The sequence below is a fragment of the Hyperoodon ampullatus genome, assembly GCF_949752795.1.
Source record: "Hyperoodon ampullatus genome assembly, chromosome: 3".
In the NCBI taxonomy this organism is placed as follows: domain Eukaryota; kingdom Metazoa; phylum Chordata; class Mammalia; order Artiodactyla; family Ziphiidae; genus Hyperoodon; species Hyperoodon ampullatus.
In genome coordinates this window covers 71,732,024-71,758,529 of record NC_136916.1, presented here as the reverse complement: position 1 = coordinate 71,758,529, position 26,506 = coordinate 71,732,024, and the positions used below count along the sequence as shown (strand labels likewise).

General features: G+C 39.2%; 1 protein-coding gene across 2 annotated transcripts in view; it reads left to right on the top strand.

Moving 5' to 3' along the window:
* Nucleotides 1-26,506, top strand: part of GABRB3 (gamma-aminobutyric acid type A receptor subunit beta3) — a gene marked incomplete at both ends in the record, with an annotated part of 235,096 nt that overhangs the window by 202,600 nt on the left and 5,990 nt on the right. For both annotated transcript variants that reach the window (XM_079700340.1, XM_079700341.1), the window contains 2 exons: nt 17,321-17,473; nt 23,356-23,600. In XM_079700340.1, the coding sequence (XP_079556466.1) occupies nt 17,321-17,473; nt 23,356-23,600 (398 nt within the window). The remainder of the gene's footprint in view (nt 1-17,320; nt 17,474-23,355; nt 23,601-26,506) is intronic.

Sequence of the window (26,506 nt, the reverse complement as noted above, 5' to 3'; positions counted from 1 at the left end):
TAGGGTATTCTAAGGACCACAAACTCTGGGTGGAGAATTCTCAAGAAGGCAGAGCTGGGATCTCCCATCTTAGCTTTCTCCTGACAATGTAGCTTAAACCACACCAAGTGGGTGGTGGTTAGCCCTGGCCCTGTGCCAGCATTCATGAAGCCCGCGGCCTGCACTCTCTGCCTGTAGCCTCTAGCTTGAATGCCTGTGACCCATGGCCACCTTGAATCCCTTCACCTGGCCACCTTCTACTCATTCTTCAGCTTAATCGAAATGCTCTTCCTCTGTGAAGGTTTGGCCCCTTCTCTGCCCACACACTGCCTCCCCAGGATGGCTTAGGTGACACCTCTGCATTCCTTCAGTGCTGCACTGACCACCAGTGCCTGCGACTTCAAGGAGACGCCTCCCATAGGAGAGGCCTGTCCTGGGCACGGTTGACCCCACTCCCCGTCCCCTCCTCGTGGGATGCCTGCCATGCTGCGGACATGCAGCCAGTCCGCACTGGGCCAGTTTCTCTCCTCTCTACCTCAGCCTCAAGAACGAAGGGACGTGCAAGTAGAGACAGAAGCCTGCATGTTTAAGGTCCATCTTCATGCGGTGCCACCTTCTCCTGTGTTGCAAGACATCCTGCAAATGTGCTTGTAGTCTCTGTAGAGTACGCACGGAGGTGCTCACCTCGGGTGGGCGGTGAGGCCAAAAGGCACATGGGCTTATCGTTAAGGAATAGTTTCCACAACCAAGAAAATTGCCCTGTGATGTGTTGCAGAAAATGATTTATTGCTTTTAAAACTGGGTTTCAAACTGTTCCATGCTCCAAATGATGTGAGCAGAGGTCTGCTCAGAACGCAGGGATAGTCTTGTCTTGGTGTAGGAGTCCTGCCCATGTCTGCCTTTGTCTAAAAGATTGCAGATAGGGCTGTTAGGGCACTGCCAGGAGACCCTTTTATTGCATTTTCATGCAACCTCGTTGAAAGCCTGATGAGGCGTCTGTGGAGGGTGTGGTGCTTCCATGGGAAACTGCAACCACATAGAATGGCCTTCCTGAATCCTCTTGCTCAAAAGCACTGGAGCCACTTTTTTCTAGGTGCAGTCTCTGTCTTTCTTTTAACTATGTGTATGGCAGAACATATCCTAAACACATCTGGAGAAGATACACACTGCAGAAATGGGGGCAAATACTTAAACTCTGCTGAGAGTGATCATGCCCTCAGAATGCAGTGTTGAATACTCTCTTCTGTGCTCACCAAGTTTCTGCATTCTCAGGGTGTCACCAGGAGCTCCGTATCAGTCAGTTATAAACCTCCCATCGTTCAAAGGCCCTGCGCTTTAAAATTATTCTAATTTGCTTACTTATGTAGAAAGGTCATAAGCCACATTGTTACAAAACTATTTCAAAATTAAATATTAGACTAATTTATTTTCCTTTACACAAGTGTTCTGAATTAATGAGATTTCAGTCAGTAAACTGGACTGAAGGATTCTCTAGCCTGAAAGAGAATTCTCAGAAAAAGGATTAGGAAAGACACAACACTGGAGGTTTCTGGAGATGCTCCTTCTCAGGGTCATGCAAGCGAAATTCTGTGGCTGGCCCACCTACCTCTCCCTTGTCCTGCCTCTTTGAGGACCTTGTGAATGGCTTCTTGCTGTGGTTTCCCAAGGTGTAGAGTCCTAATCCATCTCCTGGGTAACATGAGGTTGCAGGCTGCAGGGCAGGGAATACATACAAAAGGAGTCATGAATATTCACTCAATGGCTGGCATGAACTAGGCATGGGGCTGAACCCTGGGTCAGAGAGGGAACAGGGAGTGTCTGGTCCAGTGGGACTGCTCACAGCCTGCAAGCATTCAGCAGTGTGCCCTGGATGACATCAGGTAGCCTCTTACCTAATGGGGTGTTTAGCGGGAATTGAGCCACAATAAGAGAGCTCGAGTTCAAGAAACAGTATGTACAAGGTTTAAAGACTCAGACCCTGGAGCCAGAACTGCCGGAGCTTAAGTCCAGACTCTGGAACCTTCTAGCAGGGTGACCCGTGGTGATCTCTGAAAAAAAGAGGACATTGATAATATCTATTTGGTAGGATTGTAGAGGATTACATGAGTTAGTATAAATAAAGAGCCTAGAATAGGGTGAGCGCTGATTAGCTTTCATTAATTAAATTGCGTGGGTCCAGAAATGAGGCATATTTTGAGGAGTCTGAGAATAGGCACTCCAGTGGCTGCCCAGAGCTTTAAATATTAGGAAATGTACGACATTATTCTCCTGGATTATTGAGCATGATGTAACTGACTCCTAATTGCTTATCTGAGGGTTTCTTAAGAATAGGGCTTGTTTGGGGTTCATATTTGTATCCCTAATACATATCCCAGCATCTAGCCCACTCAATAGTTTGAAAACTGCATGGTTGTTGAATTACAAGAGGAAGTTTGACTGTCATTACTAAGTATGTATTCAACCGTAATCAAATGAATCGTTTCTGCAAAAGAGGTACTATATAAATTAATAACGTTATATGTTCAAATATTTAATATACTAAAATGTGATGTTTTAAAAAGAAAAATCCACATAAAACCTCTTTGTACCTGGGGAGGAAATTAAGTATGCCTTTGCCCAGAAGGAGGGAGCTTTGTTCCATGAGTGCATTTTAAAGAAATAACTGAGTTAGTTCACCTCAACAAATAATTATTCCATTTCTGCCATGACTCAGCAAATAGGTTTTGGAAAAAATATTTCGATCCCCTTACAACTCAAAAGAAAACGAAGTAAAACTTTATTACTCACTGTGATTTCTAACCATAACAATGGCGTGCTACATTATCATTCATAGCACCTTGTGTTCGAGATTTTTTCACTAATGTCCCTGGGAGACTGGTACTTGACAAAGAAATTAGCCCAAGTTAAAGTATAGGAAAACTGATGTTCAGGAATGATAATGATTTGACCAAATTTACACAGTAAAGCTGGAAAGGAGAGAAATTAATCCACAAGTTTCCTGACAAATAGGAAACCCTGATATATTTTTTGACAAAGATTTTAAAAACTAATATTTTTAAGCTTTATTTAAATGATTATTTTCCATACTTTTATATATTAATGTTATAAGGGTTGTTACACAGCGTGTAGCTGTTGGGATGACAATGTCTACTGTGCCTGTCCACGGCATCTGTGTCATTCCTTCCCTTACCTCCCAGTATTAATGGGCTGTACATTCTTTTTTTTTTAATTTAATTAATTAATTAATTAATTATTTTTTGGTTGCATTGGGTCTTTGTTGCTACATGCAGGCTTTCTCTAGTTGCGGCCAGTGGGGGGCTACTCTTCGTTGCAGTATGTGGGCTTCTCATTGCAGTGGCTTCTCTTGTTGTGGAGCACAGGCTCTAGGCACACAGGCTCTAGAGCGCAGGCTCAGTAGTTGTGGTGCATGGGCTTAGTTGCGCCACGGCATGTGGAATCTTCCCGGAGCAGGACTCAAACCCGTGTCCCCTGCATTGGCAGGTGGATTCTTAACCACTGTGCCACCAGGGAAGTCCCTATGGGCTGTAAGTGCTTGATGAGTGTTTTTATGCAAGTTTCTAAAACCGGATGTCAGGATTGGAGGCCTCCAAATTCTTAATCCAGAGACCTAGAATTGATTCATCCAATGTCCAGAAATCCTTAATGGCAAGAAATGTGCCTCTGCCTTACAGTCCATCCTGCATTTTGCTGGCAAATTAGTAGCCATGCAACACTGTTTTTTTTTTTTTTTTTTATTGACATATAGTTGATTTACTATGTTGTGTTAGTTTCTGGTGTACAGCAAAGTGATTCAGTTATATATTTATACTTTTTCATATTTTTTTCCATTATGGTTCATTACAGGATACTGAATATAGTTCCCTGTGCTATACAGTAGGACTGTATGTAGTAGTGTGTATCTGTTAATCCCAGACTCCTAGTTAGTCCCTCCCTTACCCCCTTTCCACTTTAGTAACCATAAGTGTGTTTTCTATGTCTGTAAGTCTATTTCTGTTTTGTAAATAAGTTCGCTTGTATCATATTGTAGATTCCACATATAAGTGATATCATATGGTGTTTGTCTTTCTCTGTCTGGCTTCATTTAGTATGATAATCTCTAGGTCCATCTATGTTGCTGCAAATGGCATTATTTCATTCTTCTTTATGGCTGAGTAATATTCCATTGTGTGTGTTTATGTGTGTGTGTGTGTGTGTGTGTGTGTGTGTGTGTATAGAGATATATATAGATAGATAGATATCTATAGATAGATATAGATAGATAGATGACCATGTCTTCTTGATCCATTCATCTGTGGACAGATGGACATTTAGGTTGCTTCCATGTCTTGGCTATTGTAAATAGTGGTCATGCAACCCTGTTTTAATTAAGCCACTTTTCAGCTCCAGAACCTGTGATGACTTGCCTTTGCCTGCAGCAGCAAGGAATCCAGTCTCCTTCACCGTGGATCCAAGTCTAGCTCTAACCTCTCCTCTTCAGTTTAGCTCACAAACATCCCCAACACAAAGCTTTGTTTTAGTTGCTGCATGCAGCTGTTCTTCTCTCCTCCACTCACTCCTGCATGCTGCCTAAAGACTTTTGCTCCTATTACAGCCCACATTTGATGTATTCTCTTCCTCTTTTTTCTATTCATATCCAGTACATTCATCAATGGACAGTTGAAACACCAACACATCTGATTGGCCTTCCTTGAGCATCTCTGCCAATTATCCTTTTCCTTTGAAAAGCTTCGAGTCACTGTCTGACTGTATCATTCCTCTATCAATTGTCATATGTTATTACTCTCACTCTCTTATATATCTGGCATTCATTTAAAATCTTCTGAATTAATTCATTTGTTCACAACCATATGTTCAGGATTCCCACAAAATACCAAAACCTCAATTACAGATTCTGCTTGAAAGTCAAACAGAGAAGAGAAAAAAGAAAGCTTTCATTAGGTCCATGGTATATCATTCACTATTTAAATCCACTGGATTTCTTGGAAAGTCCTGAATCTATTACCAATATTCCTTCTTGATTCAGAGCTATATTTTTTGAGGAAAGAGTTTATAAAGTGAATACTCAGATCATTCTTTAGCACCTACAGTCTATAGAATTAAGCCAAACCTGAAAACACGCGTGGGGAAGTCTTTCCAAGAAGGAAAAGGGAGACCAGATTAAAGAGAAACAATGAAAGAAGGGAGCAGCTTGCTGTCACCTAGATGTGAGATTACCTGATGTTTCATTTCTGCTTTAACCCTACAAATAAAGTATGTTTTTACTGCAGTTCGCAGATTTCTACTTTAAAGTGTGATCTAGTTCTCTATGACTCATTAGTGGTTTATGGTTGAATTTCAGGAAATACTGAAAATGTATTTTTAAAAATAAGTGCAAGTTGAGGTTAGTCTTTGAAATCTTTTGACTGAAACCTGAAAAGATATTGTCCTTCTATACAAGCTTTGGGAATCGTGTAAGAAATTTTTACTGAACTAGCTTTTAAACCTGTTCTAGATAGGCAGACCATAATTATTTAAATGTTGGGGTTTGAAAACGTCTTTCAAAAAAACTTAGCAAAGCAAATATTATATCATTATTTTCTGCTTACTGAAATTAAGCCAGTGACTCAAGCAGAATCTCAATAAAGGAAATATTTTCATTCTTTTATCTAATTTCTACTTAGTTAAACATAATAAATATACATGTGTTGCTGAAGTACTTGGGATGTGCCAGAAATATCAAGTTGAATGACCTTAAAGCAAACAGATCTCAATTCATTAAGAAATATGTGAAAATTTTACGTAAATTGTCAAACAGCAGTTGGTGGACCTTCTAATAGAATGTAATTAATTAAAGCAAGACACTCCTAGGAAGGGTTAGAATTCATGCTTTATTTTTAATACAAAGACTTATAGATTTTTATGACTTTAAGGATAATTTTTATAACTTTTCTGTATGTGTACATACAGAAAAATATTTAAAATATAAATATAGTACTAAGTGAATTATCAGAAAAAGAAAATCGTGTAACTGCCATCAGGTCAAAAAGTAGAATGCTGTGGGCACTCCCAAGATACACACTATGACCCCTCCTAATTTCTTTACATCCCTCCTTCTCAAAGGAAACCACTATCTTGTTACAGTATAGTTAATTTTGTATTTTTGAACTTTATTGATGGGATAGTAGAGTTTAAATTATTTTGTGACTAACTTCTTTAATTGAACATTGTTTGTGAAATCCATCAGTATCGCTATGGTTCATTTATTTTCCTTGCTATACTACTGTGTAAATACACCACAATTTATTTTTCCAGTCTACTGCAGGTGGAGATTTATGAGTAATGCCACTGTGAACATTCTTGTACTCGTTTTTTTGAGAGTAAATGCTCACATAAATGTTGAGAATGTGCTTAAAAGTGTAATTGTGAATGTTCAAGCTTAATGATTATGCCAACCTGTTTTCCAAAGTGGTTTTACTAACTTACATTCATAGCAGTAATGCCTGAGTGTTCCTTTCACCCCACAACGACCTTGCTAATATTTCACATGGAAGTCACCTGTCGGGTGTTGGGTGATGTCTTGTGGTTTTAACTTCCATTCCTCTGAGTGCTAGTGGGACTGAGCACCTTTCCCTAATGGCTCTTAGGAGATCCTCTTTTGTGAATTACCTATGCAAGTCTTTTTTTGTGAATTTCCTGTCAATAATTTATTGGAGTTATTTATAAATTCTGGATGCAAACTTATACAGGTTATAACGTGTTACAAAAATGTACTTTTTACATTGAGACCTACAGTCCACCTGGAATTCATTTTTTGGTGAAAGGTGTGAAAGTTTCATTATTTTCCACAGCATCATTGCGCTTGCAGCAACACCTTTGTCATAAATTGTTTGTATGTGCATGGATCTGTGTTTGGACTTTGTATTCTGTGCCATGGGTTTATTTATCCATCTTTGTACACTTCCCTCACTGTGTGGATTACTGTAGCTATTAAGTAGAGCAGATCCTTCCTTCCCTTTCTTTTTACTTACTATTGATGATTATTGTTGGCCCTTTGCATTTCCATAAAACTTTTATAATCAGATCATTAATTTTCATTTAAAAAATGGTTTGGCTTTTTATTGGGAATGTATTAGTTAATTTAGTGAAAAGTGACCTTATTATAATTCTTTCAATCTGTATATATTTTATCTCTCATTTTGGTCTTCTTTGATTTGTCTTAATAACATTTAGAGTTTTCTGTGTAGAAAACTTGTACATCTTTGTTAAACTTTTCTATATGTTTGATATTTTCTGATGTTATTATAGATGGTAAAATTTTCTTAACATAATTTCTTATTTGTTGCTGGTATATAAGAACACAATGATTTTGTATTGAACAACCTTGCTAAAGTATTTATTACTTCTATTAATTTATCTGAGATGGTATTTTTACCTATTCCTGAGCACTGGAGGGGCCTTTGTACATTTGGATTCCATATTTCCTCATTCTGACTTATATATGCTATTGTCATTATGTATTATAATTTTATGTATATTTTAAACCCTGTACCATATTATTATTGTTATTAGATGCAGGAAATTTTCACTTAGATGTAATTATAAATAATCCTCTCTTCTTTATTCTTATTTATTCTTTCCTTTACCACCAAGTCTATCTATGAATGTTTCCTTCTGCCTAAAGAAGAATATTTTTTAAATATTTTCTTTAGTGTGAGTCTCCTGGTCAAATTTCTTCTAGGGTTTAAAAAAAAAAAAAAACCTGTGTATGACTTTATATCATATTTATTCTTATAGGATAAATTTGCTGGTTACAGAAAGATAGGTTGGCATTTTTTCTTTTTCCATTTGAAGATATGACTTCATTTTCCCTGGTGTCCATTGTTTCCATTGAGAAGACAGTTGGTGGTCTAATTGGTGCTACTTTCAAATTAATCTGTTTTTCCTCCCCCTCCAGATCCTTTTCTAATTTTTCTCTTTGTTTTGATTTCACTGGCACTTATGATGTACCAAGATATAATTATCTCTCTAATTATTCTTCTTGGAGTTTGTAGATCTTGAATCTTTTGCTTGAGGTCTTTCAGCAGTTTTAGAGCTCTGTCAGCCACCATTGCTTTTCCTCCATTTTCTCTCTGCTTTTCTCCTTTGAGGGTTCCAATTTCAATTCTGACAATTCCAGCATTGGATCTTGTCACTATATCTTCTATCTTGTCACTATATCTTCACCTTGCTTTCTGAATTTTTTATTTTCTCTTCATGCTTCACTCTGGAAATTTTCTTCTGGTTTATCTTTCAGCTCAACAATTCTTTCTTCATCTGTGTCTAATCTGCTACTATTGTACATGGGAAAATTATAGATATAATTCAAAATCTATGATGATGTTTTCTTTCTTCAGAGAGAATTTATGCTTGCCTCTGTCAGGCATGTAGAGGTATTAGCAATCCAGAATAAGCTTCATTTACTTTCTGGGATTTGGGTAATGCTGAGTTCAGATTCATTCCTTGCGCATGCTTGAATCCTTCTGATTTATCTTTACATCTTGGACAGAGCTCTTTGGAATCCCTATTTGATGGTGTCTATCTCCAGTTTTTTCTCCCTTTGTTCCACGAGTCTGTCAGATGTTCTACTTAGCTTCTCATCTTTCTGTTATAGAAACTACAGCTATCTGAAACATGGAGCTCACCTCTCCCAGTTTACTTTTTCTCCCAAACCTTAGCCCAGATTCTTACTGGCTTGTTATCCCTCCAGTGCCTCTAGGAGATGTATTTGAGTTTTGTCCATTTTTCCCAGTTGTTTCCAATAGAAGTGTTACCTATTCCACAATACTCAAACACCATAGCTTATTTTTTACTCCTCTTTATTTTTTCAGAAAAATTTACAGTTGTTTCAATATTTAATTCTTATTTAGCTTGGACTATTAATTACATGAGAGTAAAAAAGAAAATTTGGGATACATTTTTTATAATCACAGTTCAGTAAATATAAATCATTTAATTCTGTATTTTTCTGATAACATTATAGAGAGGAAACACTTATCCATAATCGTGTACTATTGAGGAAAGTGCTGTAAAGCTCAAAGTCAGGAGATCTGGGTCCTTGGTTGCAGCAATACAAAGCTGTGAAAATGTGAGCAGAGCACTTCAATGGCAGATAGTAAGAGGATTGGGTTAAAAGAAATACTGTGTTAAATTTATTTCAACAAGCATATCCAGCTAACAATCAGAGAGCCCTTTAAATATCACTCTGGACACAGGATCACTTCATTGGGACTTCAGCTTTTGTACTGGTCTTGAATGTACTTCTGCTGACCCACAAACTTTGGTATATATGGTTTTTGCCAAATCTGAAATTTACTCCTAACTTTTTCATTTTCTTTGAGCCAAAAGACTGAGATTTTTGATAAATTCATGGAGAACAAGTTACTTAATATACCTCTTTAATTATGTGATGTTTTTATTTCTCTCCTTTTTTTCCGGGGTACATTTGGACTGATACATTCTGACTTCATTTCAAAATACTTCTGCCAAGATTAGAAGAAAGAAAAAGAAAAGAATCTAAAAGTAAATGATGATGATACATTTCTGTTAAGATACCTGAATTTTCTATTCTTCAAAAATCAACTTTCAAAATACTATTTTGCTTTTCAATTATGATTATGAAACAAATTACAAAATTTTTAAAAGTCTGCATGTCACACCCTTAATACATGCACTTAATTTTCTCTAGAGTCCATTTGTGAACTCTGTGCTTTAGTTTTTTCCTAAAGTAAAGCCCTGTGATCAAATTATTACTCATTGAGTCTCTAAATAGCATCTACTATTGGTCTAGAGCCAATATTATATGAAAGGTTAGAAGAAGGAAATATCATCTATATCTCATTGTCTTTTAAATTCCAAAGACAAATTCCCATTCTTTTTTCCCCATCGACTGTTTTTAGAAGGATCCTTAGAGACAAGTCACCTGTGCTTACTAGCCAAATACTACTAATCTTTCAGTGCAAAATGGCAGAACTAGAGCAAACTTACTCTCAGTGCCAAAGGAGAGCTTAACTATCTCATCTTATTGCTATGAAATCATTTTCCTTTAAGGGCTCCTGACCTATGAAAAATGTCTCACTACAGAAACCAGATTTCCTCAGAAATTCATCATCCCACACCTCCTTTGCAAAACTAAGTCTCGTCTACCTTCATCTTTTGGAATTGCTTTTAAGACTTCCACACAATTTTTAAATGTGCTCAGTGGTAAAAATGCTTAGATTACAGAATCTTGAACAGAAGTCACCATAGAGGAGAGAAAGAAAAGGAAGAAGGAACTTGCTTTTATTGAGTGTGTATTTGCGGGCAGATAGTATGTTTGGTACTTGATATGAATGAATTAAGCCATTTAATTTCCAGTAAAGTACACATAGTAGGTATTCTTTTTCTTATGATAGAGTTATTAAAATGTAATTTACATACCATAAAATTTAAGCATTTAAAGTATATAATTCAATTGTTTTTAGTGTATTTACAGAGCTTTGTAATCATGACCACAATCAATTTCCAAATATTTTCATCACCCTGGAAACCCTGTACTCATTAGCAGTCACTCCCCATTTCCCCCAATCTGCCAACCCTAACCCTGGGTAATCTAATTTCTGTTTCTATGAATTTGCCTATCCTGTACATTTCATGTGAATGGAATCATACACTATATGGTCCTATATGTCTGGCTTCTTTCACTCAGCATGATGTTTTCAAGGTTCATTCTTGTGGCATTTATCAATACTTCATTCCTTTTTATTGCTGAATAATATTCCATTGTATGACTATATCATGTTTTGTTTAACCATACATAAAGTTGATGAATGTTGGGCTGTTTCCACCTTTTGGTCATCAGGAATAAAGCTGCTATGAACATTCATGCACACGTTTTTCTGTGGACATAAGTTGTCATTTGCATTACATATGTACTTAGGATTGCAACTGCTGGGTCATATGATAACTATGTTTAACCTTTTGAGGAACTGCCAAACTGTTTATTAAAGTGGCTGTACCATTTAAGTTCTATAAGCAATCATGAGGGTTCTAATTTATCAACATCCTTACCAACATGTGTTATCGTCTTTCTTTTTTATTGTAGTCATCCTAATAGTATGAAATGACATCTCATTGTGGTTTTGACTTGCATTCCCTTAATGAGTAAGATGCTGAGCATCTTTTATGTACTTACTAGACACTGGTCTTATCTTCTTAGGAGAAATATCTATTCAAGTCCTTTGCCCATTTTTAAATTGGGCTGTTTGTATTTTTTGTAAACCTTCTTTATATATTCTAGATACAAGTTCTTCATCAGATATATGATTTGCAAATATTTTCTCCCTTTCTGTGGACTGTATTTTCATTTTCTTGATGGTTTCCTTTGCAGAATAATAGTTTATAATCAATGGAGTATAATTTATATTTTTTCTTTTTTCACTTGTGATATTATTGCCCTAATTTTACACACAAGGAAACTAAGGGTCTGAGAGGGTAGCCAACTTCCTAAAGGAATATCCCAAATAAACCCTGAGCCTGAACCTGGATCACTCAGATGCCCCTGCTCTTTGCTTCAGAGTCCTAGGATAGAACATTCTGGCTTTACTGTGGAGGGATCAGAAAGAGAATCATTGCCTGGTTGAGACAGTCTTTGAGAAAGTTTTGTTTTTCCTCTTTCTCTCTTTCCTATTTCATATATCTCCTTTCCTTTATGGAATTTTTGAACATATATTAATTACGGTGACTAGCAATGCAAGTGAGAAAATTAGGAACACCATTTTGAACTTTAGGTTGTATTATAAAGTAAAAAAGGTAGATATTGAATGAGACAGCATCATAAAGACCCCAAGAGCAGCACCGAGCTCACAAAGCTTCCTAGGCAATTGTGGGAGAGCCCCCACGGTGGCCGCCTTGGAGGGGGACAGGTATATGTACATAGGCCAGCTCTGCTGCAGTTGCTAAAATATCAGCTTGTTACTTTATAGATACATTTGAGTGGCTCTTATCACTCCGCAAAGGTGACATGGTACTCTGCATCCACATTTTTATGAGTTCTTCAACAATATTAATGCCTTAGAAAGTGCTATTAATTGAGGCTGGATGAGAGATCCAGAGCCTTGTTTTTGGCCACAACTTTTAGTGCATCTGGGGAGAAAGGGTTGAGATCAGCATCTTTGATAGATAGTTTTGCCAAGGAAGCCCTGAACCAGAACAATGCACTTGTATTTAGGGACTGTACCTTTGTCTTTTTACTCAGCATCTACTTGTGGACCTGACCACATCTGCATTGGCACGCAGACTTTAGGGCTTCTGTGCCTTTCTGTTGTAATTTGTAAGCTTCTATTGCACTTTTGAAGGTTATGTCTTGGTGCAGATGACTCACTACTTCTCAACTTTAAATTATCAGCCACTCATTATGATCATTTGAGGAGTTTCTCCATAGATACGGGATACATCAGCACATCTGTTGTACCAGTGTCAGGACTTTATCTAACAGAGCTACACAAAGACTCTATGTGTTCTTGAAGATGCACACCAAATGGCAAAAGTCTTTGCCTAGAAGAATGGATCTTGACACCTCTGAAGATTCTTGTGTTTATTAACATTCTGAGGTCTCTGTCTCATGGTATCTTGAAAGGCTTTTCTTCATTTGGCCCTGATAGATCTTTTACCTTGAAGGCTATTCTGCTTCTCTGCCTATAAAGACTCTTATTCAACCAGTAGTATCTCAGTTCAGATACTGTGAAAACTTTCTTAAACTTGTGCCCTAGAATATCCAGTGTAGCCCTTACCTCTGGTTTACCGAGGCCAGTTCTGTATGAGTCTCTCTGACAGATTAGGAGCTAGTTGAGAGCATAGACTATCCTCTTATTCATCTTTTTTGTTTCCTCCACTAACATTCCCACCTGTGGGATTAGGAGATTGGGATTGGGGGGGCAGCACATGGAGAATGCCTTAAAATTTTGTTGATTTGAAGGTATATTTCACATTTAAGAAATAGAATGTATTTACTAAACGAATACATAAGAAAATAGTATATTTTCTTAATTCTATGTTCTGTGTTAATGAGTACCTTGGTGAATACATAGTTTTGAAATCTGAGTAATATTCCCTTTCTCAGGGTCACTAATGACCTTCCAAGTGTTTGACTATGCAATTGTATCATTGGTCCCCATGTTGCCTGGGGCAAGTATTCTCAAAAGAGTATCAGTTGTACTTCATTGCATAAGTATCAATATTTGCCTTGTAGGGAACAGTTTCCCTAAAGAAGATGTATTTTGGAAAAAGTTAAGAAAGTTGACTCAGAAAATGGAAAGTTGGGGAATATGGTAGATCGCATTATCATTCAAAAAATATTTGTTGCACTTCCCTGGGAGAGGACTGAACTGTCCTACTCCAGGGACATAAAGATTGACAGTGAGACTTGCTCTGGACGATGAAATGTGACAGGAAGTATGTGTGGCACTTCTTCCACAGTGTCCAGCTGTCTTCCAGATAGAGGAAGCTAAGTGGCTATGGAGCACAAGAAAGAAAAAAAATCTTTGTTGTAAAGCTACTGAGATTTGAGGGGTCTTTTGCTACTACAACATGAGCCAGTCTATCCTGATGGAATCAAACAACATTCCAAGTAGAGTGGATATAGTGACAAATATCTGGAGCATAGAATAGCAAATGACAAGTAAAGGCATGAGATTGCCATGAAACTGCAAACTAAGATCTGATTTTGAAGTTACTTCAGTAAAAATGTTGAAGTTGTGGGCTTCCCTGGTGGTGCAGTGGTTAAGAATCTGCCTGCCAATGCAGGGGACACGGGTTCAAGGCCTGGTCCAGGAAGATCCCACATGCCACGGAGCAACTAAGCCCGTGCGCCACAACTACTGAGCCTGTGCTCTAGGCCCGTGTGCCACAACTACTGAGCCTGTGTGCCACAGTTACTGAAGCCCATGTGCCTAGAGACTGTGCTCCACAACAAGAGAAGCCACCGCAATGAGAAGCCCGCGCACTGCAGCAAAGAGTAGCCCCCACTCACCGCAACTAGAGAAAGCCCGCGCGCAGCAACAAAGACCCAACGCAGCCAAAATAAATCAGTAAATAAATAAAATAAATTTATTTAAAAAATGTTGAAGTTGCTATGGGATTTCAAACTAATATTTAATAGAGTTACTGGCTGTTTTGAGTATTAAACTTGCTAAAGAGTCACATAAATAAACCAAATATGCCTGTTTTCTTTCTCTCAGTACACAGATGCATTTATTAATAGACAGAGATGGTTTAGACATTTAGCTAAGCATGACAGTATATGAAAAATACATTACCTCACAAACTCTGCCTAAGGGTATGTAGAGCTTACTAAGGAAGATCTTACCTTGGTAAATATTAATAATTATAACTTTAAAGAGGAAAGAAAATAAGAGGGTAATTACTTACACTTGGAGGGAAGAAAAAGAAAGGATTTATGGAAGATGTGGCATTTGACCAAGGCCTTGAAGTATGGCTAAAGGAAGACATTTCTTAAGGGGAGAACACTGGGTATGAATCAGCAGAGGCAAGAAATATGGACAATTATTTTGAGGCAGTGAGGATACTTCTTGGCTAGAAAATGTTATGCTTAATGCAGAGACATGGTGGAAAATAAAACTAACGTTAAATTGGGAAAACATTTTAGAGAAACTAAAATTCCCGGATGACTATTTTGACCTTTATGCAAAGCCTTAGAAGTTGTTGAACACGGGATGACTGTGCTTTTGAAACATATGGGCCAGGGACCCAGAGGTGTCAAAGCCCAGGCAGGGCTCTGACTTGGCTCATGGGCACATCATGTCTATGGACATGTCCGTGTCCATGTCCATAGACATGGAATGTACTATAAAACAACAGAGTGTATCAAATCTATGTCAGCAGAAGCTTTATTTCTTAGAGGTGTTGGAAAACTTGGTTAGTTGTTTGTGGAACAAAAACCAACATTCATGTTCACTTCATATCAAATTGCCAACCCTCAAAATAGGTTTGTGGTTAGCTCTCTATTGTGAACTTATCTAAACCTAAAAACAGGTTTTAAAAATCACAGGGAAAAAAATAAAATGGATAGACTCAACTACATACAAAACTTGTTTTTATATGTCCCCCACTTTACCCTATTCAGATTTTTAAACAAATAACTGGAAAAATGCTTGCAGAGGATACAAGCAAGTATTGGTATTAAAAGAACTTTAATGAATAGGTAAAAACAGTAAGAGGAACAAAAAATGGGAAAGATGAATGAATAGTATAATTAGATTATTTATAAAGTTAAAATCGGGGAAAACAAACGTTTAGGAAGTGATCAATTAAAGAAAGTGGTTGAAAGGACAAATTTTCCCAAGGAAATTAACAAACGTTATTTTTAAGAAATATTATGGGGCTTCCCTGGTGGCGCAGTGGTTGAGAGTCCGCCTGCCGATGCAGGGGACACGGGTTCGTGCCCCGGTCTGGGAAGATCCCACATGCCGCGGAGCAGCTAGGCCCGTGAACCATGGCTGCTGAGCCTGCACGTCTGGAGCCTGTGCTCCACAACAGGAGAGGCCACAACAGTGAGAGAGAGGCCCACATACCACAAAAAAAAAAAAAAAAATTATGTAATATTGTTATGTTTACAAAATGAGATAGGCACTTCTATAAAGTACTCATAGTGGCATGTATGCTTGTGTGGTTCTTTTGCAAACTAATTTGGGAATATGTATCAAAAGCCTTCAACATTGGCTTAGCAATTCCTCTTTTGGCGCATTCATCCTAAGGCAGTAAGTTTAAACATAATGAAAGGACTCTACTCAAAGGTATCCGTAAGAATATTACTTAAAGTTTTGTAAAAATGGAAGTACCCTAAATTTATCGCATTCAGAAAAATGTATTTATAAACTATAGAATACATGTGTATGTATTTGATGGAAAATTAGGAAAAATTTAAAATTGTATTTAAAAGTAATTTGTAATAAGGATGAAAATATTTATGCTATGGTGACAATACAATATGTGCATTTGATCAGAGTTATATAAAAGAAACTATACACACACAGGCACATAAAAGATTGGAGGAAATTTCCAGATTGTCAGCTTTTAAATGCTGGGTCCATTAGGCGATTTCTTTTCTCCTTTATATAATTTGTCTGAAAATGTGGTTGATGCTAAAGTAGGAGCCTAGAGGTTAAAGTCTTTCATCTACTACATAGAAGAAACAGTCATACGAATGAATCAGACTGGAAAAGGGATAGAATATAGGGACAAAACCAGAAAGGGATGTGGAGCAAAGTCAGGGAAATGCATATACTTTGAGGCAGGAGGAGAACAGGAGCCTGTCAGGCTTGGAGTAGGAGGAAGACAAGAAAAGTGAGGCCTCCTGAAGCTTTGGGTGGAAGAATCTCAGAAACAGAGCGCCATCCATCAGTGAAGGCAGGAGGGGAGGAGGCAAGGAAGTTGATGATTAGAGAAGGTTGACCTTCCAGCAACCTCAGTTGAGTCCAGAAAATTAAGAGCTGAGAAGTTTGAAACTGATAAAGTGGGCTGTTGAAATGGACAGGAGGAAATGGAAGCCACACTTGCCTTGCTCCAAGAAAAACAAAATCAAACAGAAAAGGCAAATATATAGCTATAGGTGGCATAAGCAGTGGGCTTTGTTCTCTGCACTGGCAGTGGTGGTGGGGTTCAAGGCTGTCTAAGTGGGATGTGCACATCAGGAGGCTAGCACTGGGATTCAAATACAGGAAAGCAGACTGGGTGCTTCTCAGCTCTCCTTGATGCCTTTCCTGTGGTTGGAGCAGAGCATCTCAGAGTATACTCCTGCCCTTTGTGCCTCTCCAGCTCTTGGGTGGGGGGTCCCTGAGCTATCCCAGGTGTTCCAGGGTCAGTGCCTCAAACATCTGTGCACTGTTGCTCTAGATGGACTGACGGGATGACTGATAGAAACCATTTTGCTCAGTAAAGCCTTGAGCCAAATCTCCCCTATCTACAATGGAGAAGAAGAGGACCAATAGTTGAAAACTAAATGAGATATTTGGCACTATTATGTGTTCTAAGCTAAAGGCTTCCACCACAGTTTTCTCAGGGACAGTTCTCAGCTGAGTATTTAACCTTAGGAGAGTATCCTCGTCGTGACCTCATACATAGACTGAAAATCATTCCTCTCCCAAGTTCTCGATGGGTACCATTAGGTGTGCGGAGGCAGATTGCGTGGTTGTGGACCACCCCTCCGTTCTGGACTTTTCTAATGCATGCTGTTGACCCCTGGAAGTCAAAGCAAACTCTCTGTCTGCTGTGTCTGATCTCCAGTGTAACTCCTGTCTGTTTACCATAGGTGCCTACCCTCGGCTCTCACTGAGCTTTCGGTTGAAGAGAAACATTGGATACTTCATTCTCCAGACCTACATGCCCTCTATCCTAATTACAATTCTCTCATGGGTATCCTTCTGGATCAATTATGATGCATCTGCGGCTAGAGTTGCCCTTGGTATGTGTTATTTTTAAATGATACCTAAAATGTAAAGTCACCATATCATTACAGTATTAAGGGAGTTCAAAGACTATAGTTCAACTACAATTTTTTGACATCATGACACTAGTCTTGCCCATATAGTCACTTTTTATCTTGAAACACTAATTTCATGCATGATTCTCTTGATGTGTTAATTTAATTATAAGGCTCAAATGTGAATTTTCACGCCCATGAAAGGGAAAATATGCTTGCCGAATATTTGCATAATAAAACTATTTTTGACACTAATTTTAAAGCAAGGATTAACATCTCCTGTTCAAAATTATTCTATTGCCCAGAAAGAAGACTTGATTAATTGTGCATTCTTTTTTAAGTCAGAAAAACAGTCAAATGTTATACCATACAATTGGAATTACACAAATTAATGAGCACTAAAATGTGATATTAAATTCTGAGTGGTTCCCAAGCACTCTAGTGATCTCTTCTGGCCATTGGTCACTTGACAACTGGATTATTAGCTGATGTACAATATATATTATACGTTCCAGTATGATTTCTAATATTTTTTAATTATTAAGGGAAGGCTTATATTTTCAGAAACATTATTTTCTACTGAACTAATTATTATGAAACTGCATGGACAAAATAATTATTTAAATACATTTTAGGTAAGTACTGAGCTTTTAGAGCTGAAGAACAATTGTCCAGTTTATCCCTTCTTTGGGTAAGGTTGAATTTAATTCCTGGGAGTGAAGTCATCAATAATACCTTTCAAAATTGATGGGAAAGAATTACAACACATCTGCTGGTAAGCCTGCAGAGAAGCATAAGAATTCAGGGATCTGGTTGTCCCTCTTTCTTACTTTTTCTATTTACCATCTCTTCCCAGGAATATAAGTTGCTTAGCATCATGCTTCCAGGAGAATGTGTGTACATGTGCATAAGTGGACGTCTGGTTTAGACGCAAAGACAGGTGACTCGCACTGATTCAAGATTAGATTTCTTTTCTCATGAAATAACATTTAACAGTGACTTATTTTTTTCTAATGAAATAACATTTAACAGTGACTTAAGAAACTTAGGTAGTTATCTCTAAAGTATTAGGTGGATGTAAAAACACTTCGAGCAGAATAAGTTATCAAAAAATCAAAAGTGCTGTTAATCTATTTCTAATGGGCTTGGTAAAGGAAAAATCTCTCGAAAACACCTTCAGGATTTTTTACCACCTGCAGAGGTTACATCTGCAGGTTACACCTGCAGAGGTAACATCAGTCCTTTCTGTAGGTTTTGCCTTTTTTGTTATGTTACTAGATTGCTCTTTCTTAAACTATTTTCTCTTCTCACCTGGAAAATTCACAGCTAAAATGAATTTGCTAGGGCAGATCCAAATTTTGTGGAGCTTCTAGCTTATACAACTTCAGGAGCTCTCTTTAAGAAAAAGAATGTAAAATACATAAATACAGAATTTCCGGAACCCCTCCCGAGCCTGTAAGAGGCCTGTATTAGAGAAGATCAGAAGCTGAAGCTTCCTGAGCTTCCAGGGAATCTGCCTCAGAGAATGTGTTATTTTTGAGGTAATTAGAGAAATATGAGTACCAAAGAACCAGAATTATCTGGCATCATCAAAAGTGAGGTGTACTGAAAATGCAAATTTCTCAGTTTTCTGGATGATCCAAATTCTATAGCTCCTAAATTGTAAACATTGTCTTCCACAGTATTAAATAGATAATCTATCTGGAATGGATTAGAGTCAACATAGCCTCATTACAGCGTATGAAAGTAGATTCCACTTTTTCTTGTCAACTCAGTATTGTTACTATAAACCTCAATCATGCTTCTGGGATGTTTTCATGTTCATGAAAACATGAACACGCTTCATGTTTTGCTGGGACAGAGGAGTGGTCTGTCCAGACTGGCTAAGGCATTACCACTGGAGGTGTGCAGGTCCTGATGGATATCAGAAGTCTGGGAGGCAGAATTGAAGGCATTTGCCAGTGTTGGGGTGGACCTGAGGCCTGGAGGTCGAGAAGGCAGCTGGGATCTCCAGGCTGCAGTGTCTGGCCAGATTGACGTCCAGCAGGTCCCGCTCTCAGTGTGGGACCCCAGTCCTCTCACTCCTTCTCTCCCAGCTTCTGCATAAGACATGGTCTTTGAGCCTGGGTCTGCAAGACTTGGGAAGTGACAGCACGGCAACTCCAACTGGTTAAGGAAAAGTGTATCATCGGGTAATGAACCCTAAATAACAGCAACAACAACAACAATCATTAAGGGTGAAACTTACCAAATACTCAGGTTCTAAGTTCTGTGCAAGGTCATTGGAAAGTGGTTACCTGATCCATGGTGCAGAAGATCCATAGCACGATAGGCAGTGTTATCGTTCCCATTTTACAGAGAAGGGAGTGAGGTGCAGAGAAGCTACATAACTGGTGCAAAGTCAGATAATATTAAGTGTCAGAAGAAAGATTTTAATTCAGTTTGTCTGACTCCAGGGCCCTTAACCACTACAGGTGATTTCTACAGTGTCAATAGACAATACACAGAAGGGTTCTTTGGTCTATTACATTGTAAAAATAATGGATTTTTTTAAAGGTCAGCAAGAATTATTATTAACCATTCTTATTAAGGAATCTCTCAGAACCTTTAAGATGCTAATGTGCTTAGTGCCTCTTGGAGAGGATATGGCTATAGTTTGGGGGACTTTGATTGGAGAACTCCCCCTCCCCCAGCTGACTTCATGTGTCTTGTCATGAACTACACCCTTTGAAATGCTTAGAGTGCTGTCTGCCTTCATCCTGAATGGTTGCACAGTGGTGAGTTCTCCCCACTTCTAAATGAGGTCTGAGAGGTGCGGGTCTGCACAGAAGGGTGCTCAGTGAAGACCTCCTTGGCATGTCCCTCCGGCTCAGGGCACTGTTGGACCTGGAATTGTCAGGGGTTGTCTCTACTGAGAAGGGAAACGCTGGTTCTTCACCCAGCTGTGCTGCACAGATGCTCTGTGTGCTTCAGGATCTTATGCTTCTTCTGCCCAGGGTCTGACCCCCACATCCATTGAACTGTTAGTGTTAGAAGCCGCCAGACTACAAAGTTGGGAGTTGTAATTACATGGTCGTCCTCAAAAATCCCAAAGTCCACTTATCAGTAAATAATAGTATTGGTCCTTCTGAAAGTGAAAATTTATACTAAAATAATTTAAGCCACATTATTTAGGTCACAAAGAAGAAAAATTAAATATCTTTTGATTAAATGATATAAATTATATTTTTATTTCACAACCATCTTTATAAATGCAGTTTTTCAAGCATAATATTTCCTTAATATAAATGAGAAATAATTTGAAGCTAATAGTTATCAAGACTTAACAGCTTGGTAAATGTATGAAGAACACAGAAGGCACCACTCAGTCTCCCGTTCTGCCATTGGATGGGGTCCCCTTTAGAGATCAGAAGTTCAAAGCAAGGCTGTCAGATCTGGGTCTCCTGCCAAGAAACTGGAGGCTACCAGAAAATGTATTTTTCTGTGATGCTGATAACAATAACATCTGTTGTCACGAGTGTTAACAATGCCAGTTACCATTAGCCCATCACCGTGGTGTTTAGACTTCACAACACCTTTAGACAACAGTTGTGGACCTATCAAGCTCATTCAGGTCCTGCTGCTGGGATGTGGTGGAGCCAGGCTTTTGGGCTGGGCCATGTGGTTCTACTATCCAGGCCGTGAACCACTGCATCCACCACTCTCCACGGTTATCTTGATAGGAAGGAAAACAATACAAAGAATTGGAGAATGCATGGCCTTTCAAGCTAAGAGGTCATGTGATCCCAAGCTGGAAAGCCAGGGAACACTACTCACCACAAAACCTTACTCTTAAGGGACTCCTGGAGCTGGCGCTGATGGGCCTGAAGCCAGCATCCTTGCTCATTTTCCTTGCCTTTGCCAGGCTGAGTGCTTGTTGACATGTGCTGGCCGTCCCTGTTTTGTGTTACTTTAGCCCATTTTCTGGGTACATCTACTGAGGCCTGTGTTATACACATCCACTCAGGATATTCAACTGGAGAGCCAAAGCAAAGACTAAAGCAGAGCGCTTTCCAAAGTCCATTTGGAAAGAAAAAAATAAGTTGTGGCAACAACATTACAAAATTTTTGAATAATGGTGAGAACACCTAATTTTGTGGCATCTGCATGGTGTTTTTACATTTCTTTGTAAACTATAATTATCCCATTGCCATTTTCAGATTTATAAGTCCCCAGGTACACCTGAATTTTATGTTAAAGGGTAGTCTTAAAATATCCCGACATCTTTGACTTCCATATATTCATCATCAGCTCTGGTTTGCAGTCAGACATGAAAATAGGTTCTCTGCTCCTCGCTTCCCTCGTCTCCTGCTAACAGCAGCTCAGCATGTGTGGGATGGAAGCCTGGGCTCTCTTCCCTCTTCTCCAGGTGGTCACTAGTGAGGGGAGCCTTACACTCTGGCACTCATCCAAGTATGGGATGGGACTCCAGAGGGCATCAGACTAAGACACTTAACAAACCCAACCCCTTCCCCGGAGAGTTGAGTGGGGGTCCAGTGGGGTCAGAGAAGTGGTCTGGTGGGACCATGTGTCTGGGTGGTCAGCCTCTTGGTCTTGAACCGCCTGCTGGTCTAGGGGACATCATTGGTTTTCTGGGTTACTATGGCTGAAGGACCATGGCTGAGGCTCTCACCTTGCAAGTCTCCTTGAGAGAAGTCCTCATGTGGCAATGACCCTCTCCTTTGGGTCCTGGAAGACACATGAGTAATCACATTCCATGGTACCAGTCACATGGGTAGAAAAGAGTTGGCTCTTTGGAGCTGCCTTACTTTTTTGAGACTTCTTAATATTTCAAAAGTACTGTCTCAAAGAGAGCAAGTCAGCTGCAGTAATGCCTGTGCCACTGAGAAGTGAGTGATGCAGTTCATTCCCACACACGTAGCTTCATTCAGCTCAGCAGCTCTGGTCATGTCACGAGCCAATGGGTCCCCTGCTCTCTGTGGCTTCAGATCATCCCATATGGAATCTTTGTACACCAAGAACATGCCCACTGCTATGGGAGAATTACAAAATATGGTCCTTACATGTTTTTAGAGACTAAACTTAGCTCCCTTAGGGAAAAATGGTATTATTCACCTGATACTATCTAAAGAATTCAAAATAATGACATTTAACAACAAAAAAAAAAACCAACGGAGATCTGGCCACTTGCCCCAGAGCATGGTAAGATCCTATACTTTGGGTAAGAATCATTAGCCCTTGCCCACAGCCAACATGTGCTGCACAGCTTATTAGCCTCTTTCTTAGCTGGGGCAGGAAGTTGCTATGAGAGGTAATCTGTTCTCCGGAGCTACACTCGAACATTCCCTCTCTTTGAGCTCAGGACTGGCTCCCGTCCTTAGCAGCTTTAAGTCATTGCCTCATTCCCCTTGCTTTAAGGCCTTGTGGTAAGAATGATTTTCTTCACTAGCGGCCACACATGGCCTTCCTAGATTCCCCAGATTCATTCTTCTTCCCAGAAGCTTCTCACCCAGACACTTAGTGTTTTATGATAAATTCCGGGTTTATTTTCATTTCTTCCAGCTTTCATGCAGGGCAGCCTCTGCCTTGTCCCCAACCCCTCTCCATCCACCTCCATCCACGGGCCAGGTGTGGTGGGAGGCGCCTCCCAGGTGGCGCGGGGAGGGAAGAGATGTTAACTCCCCAGCCTGAGGTGTGACCTGCTGCCCAAACTGTGTGTTCTATATTCTGTTGTGTTTCAATCACCCAACGATATTCAACCGTGATTTTCAACTACTTCACACTGAGAAAATAAAGCAGGAAAGTGAAAAGTGAGGAACTGAGCGGTGGACCTGCAGCCTCTCACGCTCCCATTTCTTTTACAGGGATCACCACCGTGCTGACCATGACGACCATCAACACACATCTTCGGGAGACGTTGCCCAAAATCCCCTATGTCAAAGCCATTGACATGTACCTCATGGGCTGCTTTGTCTTTGTGTTTCTGGCCCTTCTGGAGTATGCCTTTGTCAACTACATTTTCTTTGGAAGAGGCCCTCAAAGGCAGAAGAAGCTTGCGGAAAAGACCGCCAAGGCAAAGAATGACCGTTCAAAGGGTGACAGCAACCGGGTAGGCCTCTCGGCCTCGGCCGCCCCCACTCTGTCTTTCCCAGACCCGCAGACCCCGCGGCATCACAGCCTTTGAGTAGGAGTGATGCATGCTTGTTGATCGTAGCCTGAAAGGTGGCGTCTGCAAGTCACTGAGTTTTATAGAAAAGCAAAATTGGTGCAGAAGTTGGAGAAGCCAAAAGCTTGCCAGTTTCCTGTGAAAAGAAAAGGAAAGATATCGGAGTGAATGGATCTCTGGGGTGTGGGGCCCAAACTTGACAGGCAAAAGCATTTTCAACAATGTTGCAGTTTTCCTTCAGTGGTCAAATGACAAATGTGATAGCCAGCATGCTGCTGTTCTTTGCACGGCGTGGACAGCCCCCTCTCTCATCTGCCCTGGTTCAGGGTCCCTAGTGCAGGGCAGGAGCAGTGCGCTGTCCCAGGGCTCTCGTGCATCTGCCCTGGCCCAGCCCTGCTGGCTGTGTTCTGCAAAATGCCAGGCAAGCAGCCCAGGACAGCAGCAGCCAATCAGGGAGCTGCTCTAGGACCCGTGGGCTCTGAACCCAGAGAGAGGACACCAATCAGGTCCCTCTCCAGCCCTCCTCATCTCACGCTTACATCCTTCCAATTACAAACTTTGCAGTTAGATGTCATTTTGGTTTATTTTTTTAATAAAAGCAATATGTTATTGCAATTATAAATACTATTTTAGTGAAAGCACATTGTCGTTTCTATAAAATTTTTATCTTTATCCTTTTACCTCTTGCATCCCTTCAAGTCCTCAAAAATATACCTCCACCCGTTTACATACTGGGCTTGTTCCTATATTTCTTTACTTTTAAATTCTTCTTACTAAACATACTTATTTCTCAAGCTCTTGAGGTTTCCTTGTTCTTTCTGGTGCTCTTGGTGCACTGCCGGCCCAAGCCTCTCGCAGGGGTGCAGAAGCTCCCTGGAGGAGTGCTGTGCCCATGGCCCACCAGTGGCCCAGAATAGGTCCCCGGATGTTCATGAATGAGTGAAGGTAAATGGCTATAAACGGCTCCTATCCTTTCAGCAACACGTAAATAGACTTGGTCAGAGAAACTAGGATCTGTGAATAAAATCAGTCTTCCACAGGCAACATGATCCTGAATTTCTTACTGGAAAGTATACTTAGCACCATACTGGTGTGTTTCTAAATTAGTCCACATCCTATTATGCATACGCAGTATACTTTGGTAATACTGTTTCCAAGGAAACTAGAATTCATCACATCATTATATTTTCCATTACACAGACATGCAGACACATACAATGCTGTTTTTCCAAATTCCCTCATAATTTAAACAGATTTCAATTTTATTTCCTTTCTTCTAAATGACACTCTTTAGAAAGGTTAAATTGTGCTACAGAAATATCTTTTTGAGTGTGAAGCTTAAAATTTAAAACAAAAAGAAACAAAATCCCCCAAATCTCTAAATCCACAGATGAAATTAAGCAGAATGTAGAAATAATATATTATAAATCAGATGCAGAGGAAAATTCATGAGTCCATTTTTACTGTTTGCTTTTCTGAAAATCTGTTTCTGTTTTCCCAGCAGTTTTCTTAAAGCCTTTGTATGTTCATATTTTTAAAAATCTGTAATTGTAGTAGACATCAGCTCATACATACAAATGCATGTATACTAGTTTTAAATGCATATTTGATGCTCTTAAAGGTAGACATTAAAAGCTGTTGCTGACTAGATGGCAAACAGGCACATGAAAAGATGCTCAACATCACTAATTATTAGAGAAACACAAATCAAAACTATGAGTTATCACCTCATACTGGTCAGAATGGCCATCAACAAAAAATCTACAAACAACAAATGCTGGAGAGGGTGTGGAGAAAAGGGAGCCCTCCTACACTGTTAGTGGGAACGTAAATTGGTACAGCCACTATGATGAACAGTATGGAGTTTCCTTAAGAAACCAAAATAGAGTTACCATATGATTCTGCAATCCCACTCCTGGGCATATATTTGGAAAAGATGAAAACTCTAATTCGAAAAGATACATGCATCCAAGTGTTCAGAGCAGCTATATTCACAATGGCCAAAACATGAAAACAACCCAAGTGCCTATCGACAGATGAATGGATAAAGATGTGGTGCATATATACAATGCAATATTACTCAGCCATAAAAAAGAATGAAATAATGCCATTTGCAGCAACATGGATGGACCCAAGAGCATCATACTAAGTGAAAATCAAACAGAGAAAGACAAATATCATATCATTTATATGTGGAATCTTAAAAAAAAATGATAAAATGATCTTATTTCCAAAACAGAAATAGACTCACAAACATAGAAAAGAAACATACGCATACCAAAGGGGAAAGTGGGGGGAGGGATAAATCGGGAATTTGGGATTAACAGATACACACTAATATATGTAAAATAGATAAACCACCAGGACCCTGTATAGCACAGGGAACTATATTCAATAGCTTGTAATAACATATAATGGAAAAGAGTATGTATATACATATATATGTGTGTGTATATATATATATATATATATATATATAACTGAATCACTTCGCTGTATAACTGAAACATTGTAAATCAACTATACTTCAATTTAAAAAAATTTTTGCTGACCACAGCTAAGAATTTAGTGATAATTTTAAAGTAGAAATGCACCTCCCAAAAGTTCATATCACATGATCCGAATGAATTAAAAGAAAGTAAAGAATAAAAAATTTAATGCCAAACAGAAATAGCACTGTGCACAGGCCAACAGTTTCAAGAGTCCTTTGTAATTACAATTATTCACTCATTCATATTCAGTGATATCTCTTGGGATTGTTTATCAGTGTGGCCAGCAATGGCCTCAAGGAGCTCCTCTGTCATAGTTGGGAGCCAAGACGTTCAGGGGCTGAAGCTTTCCTTGGACTG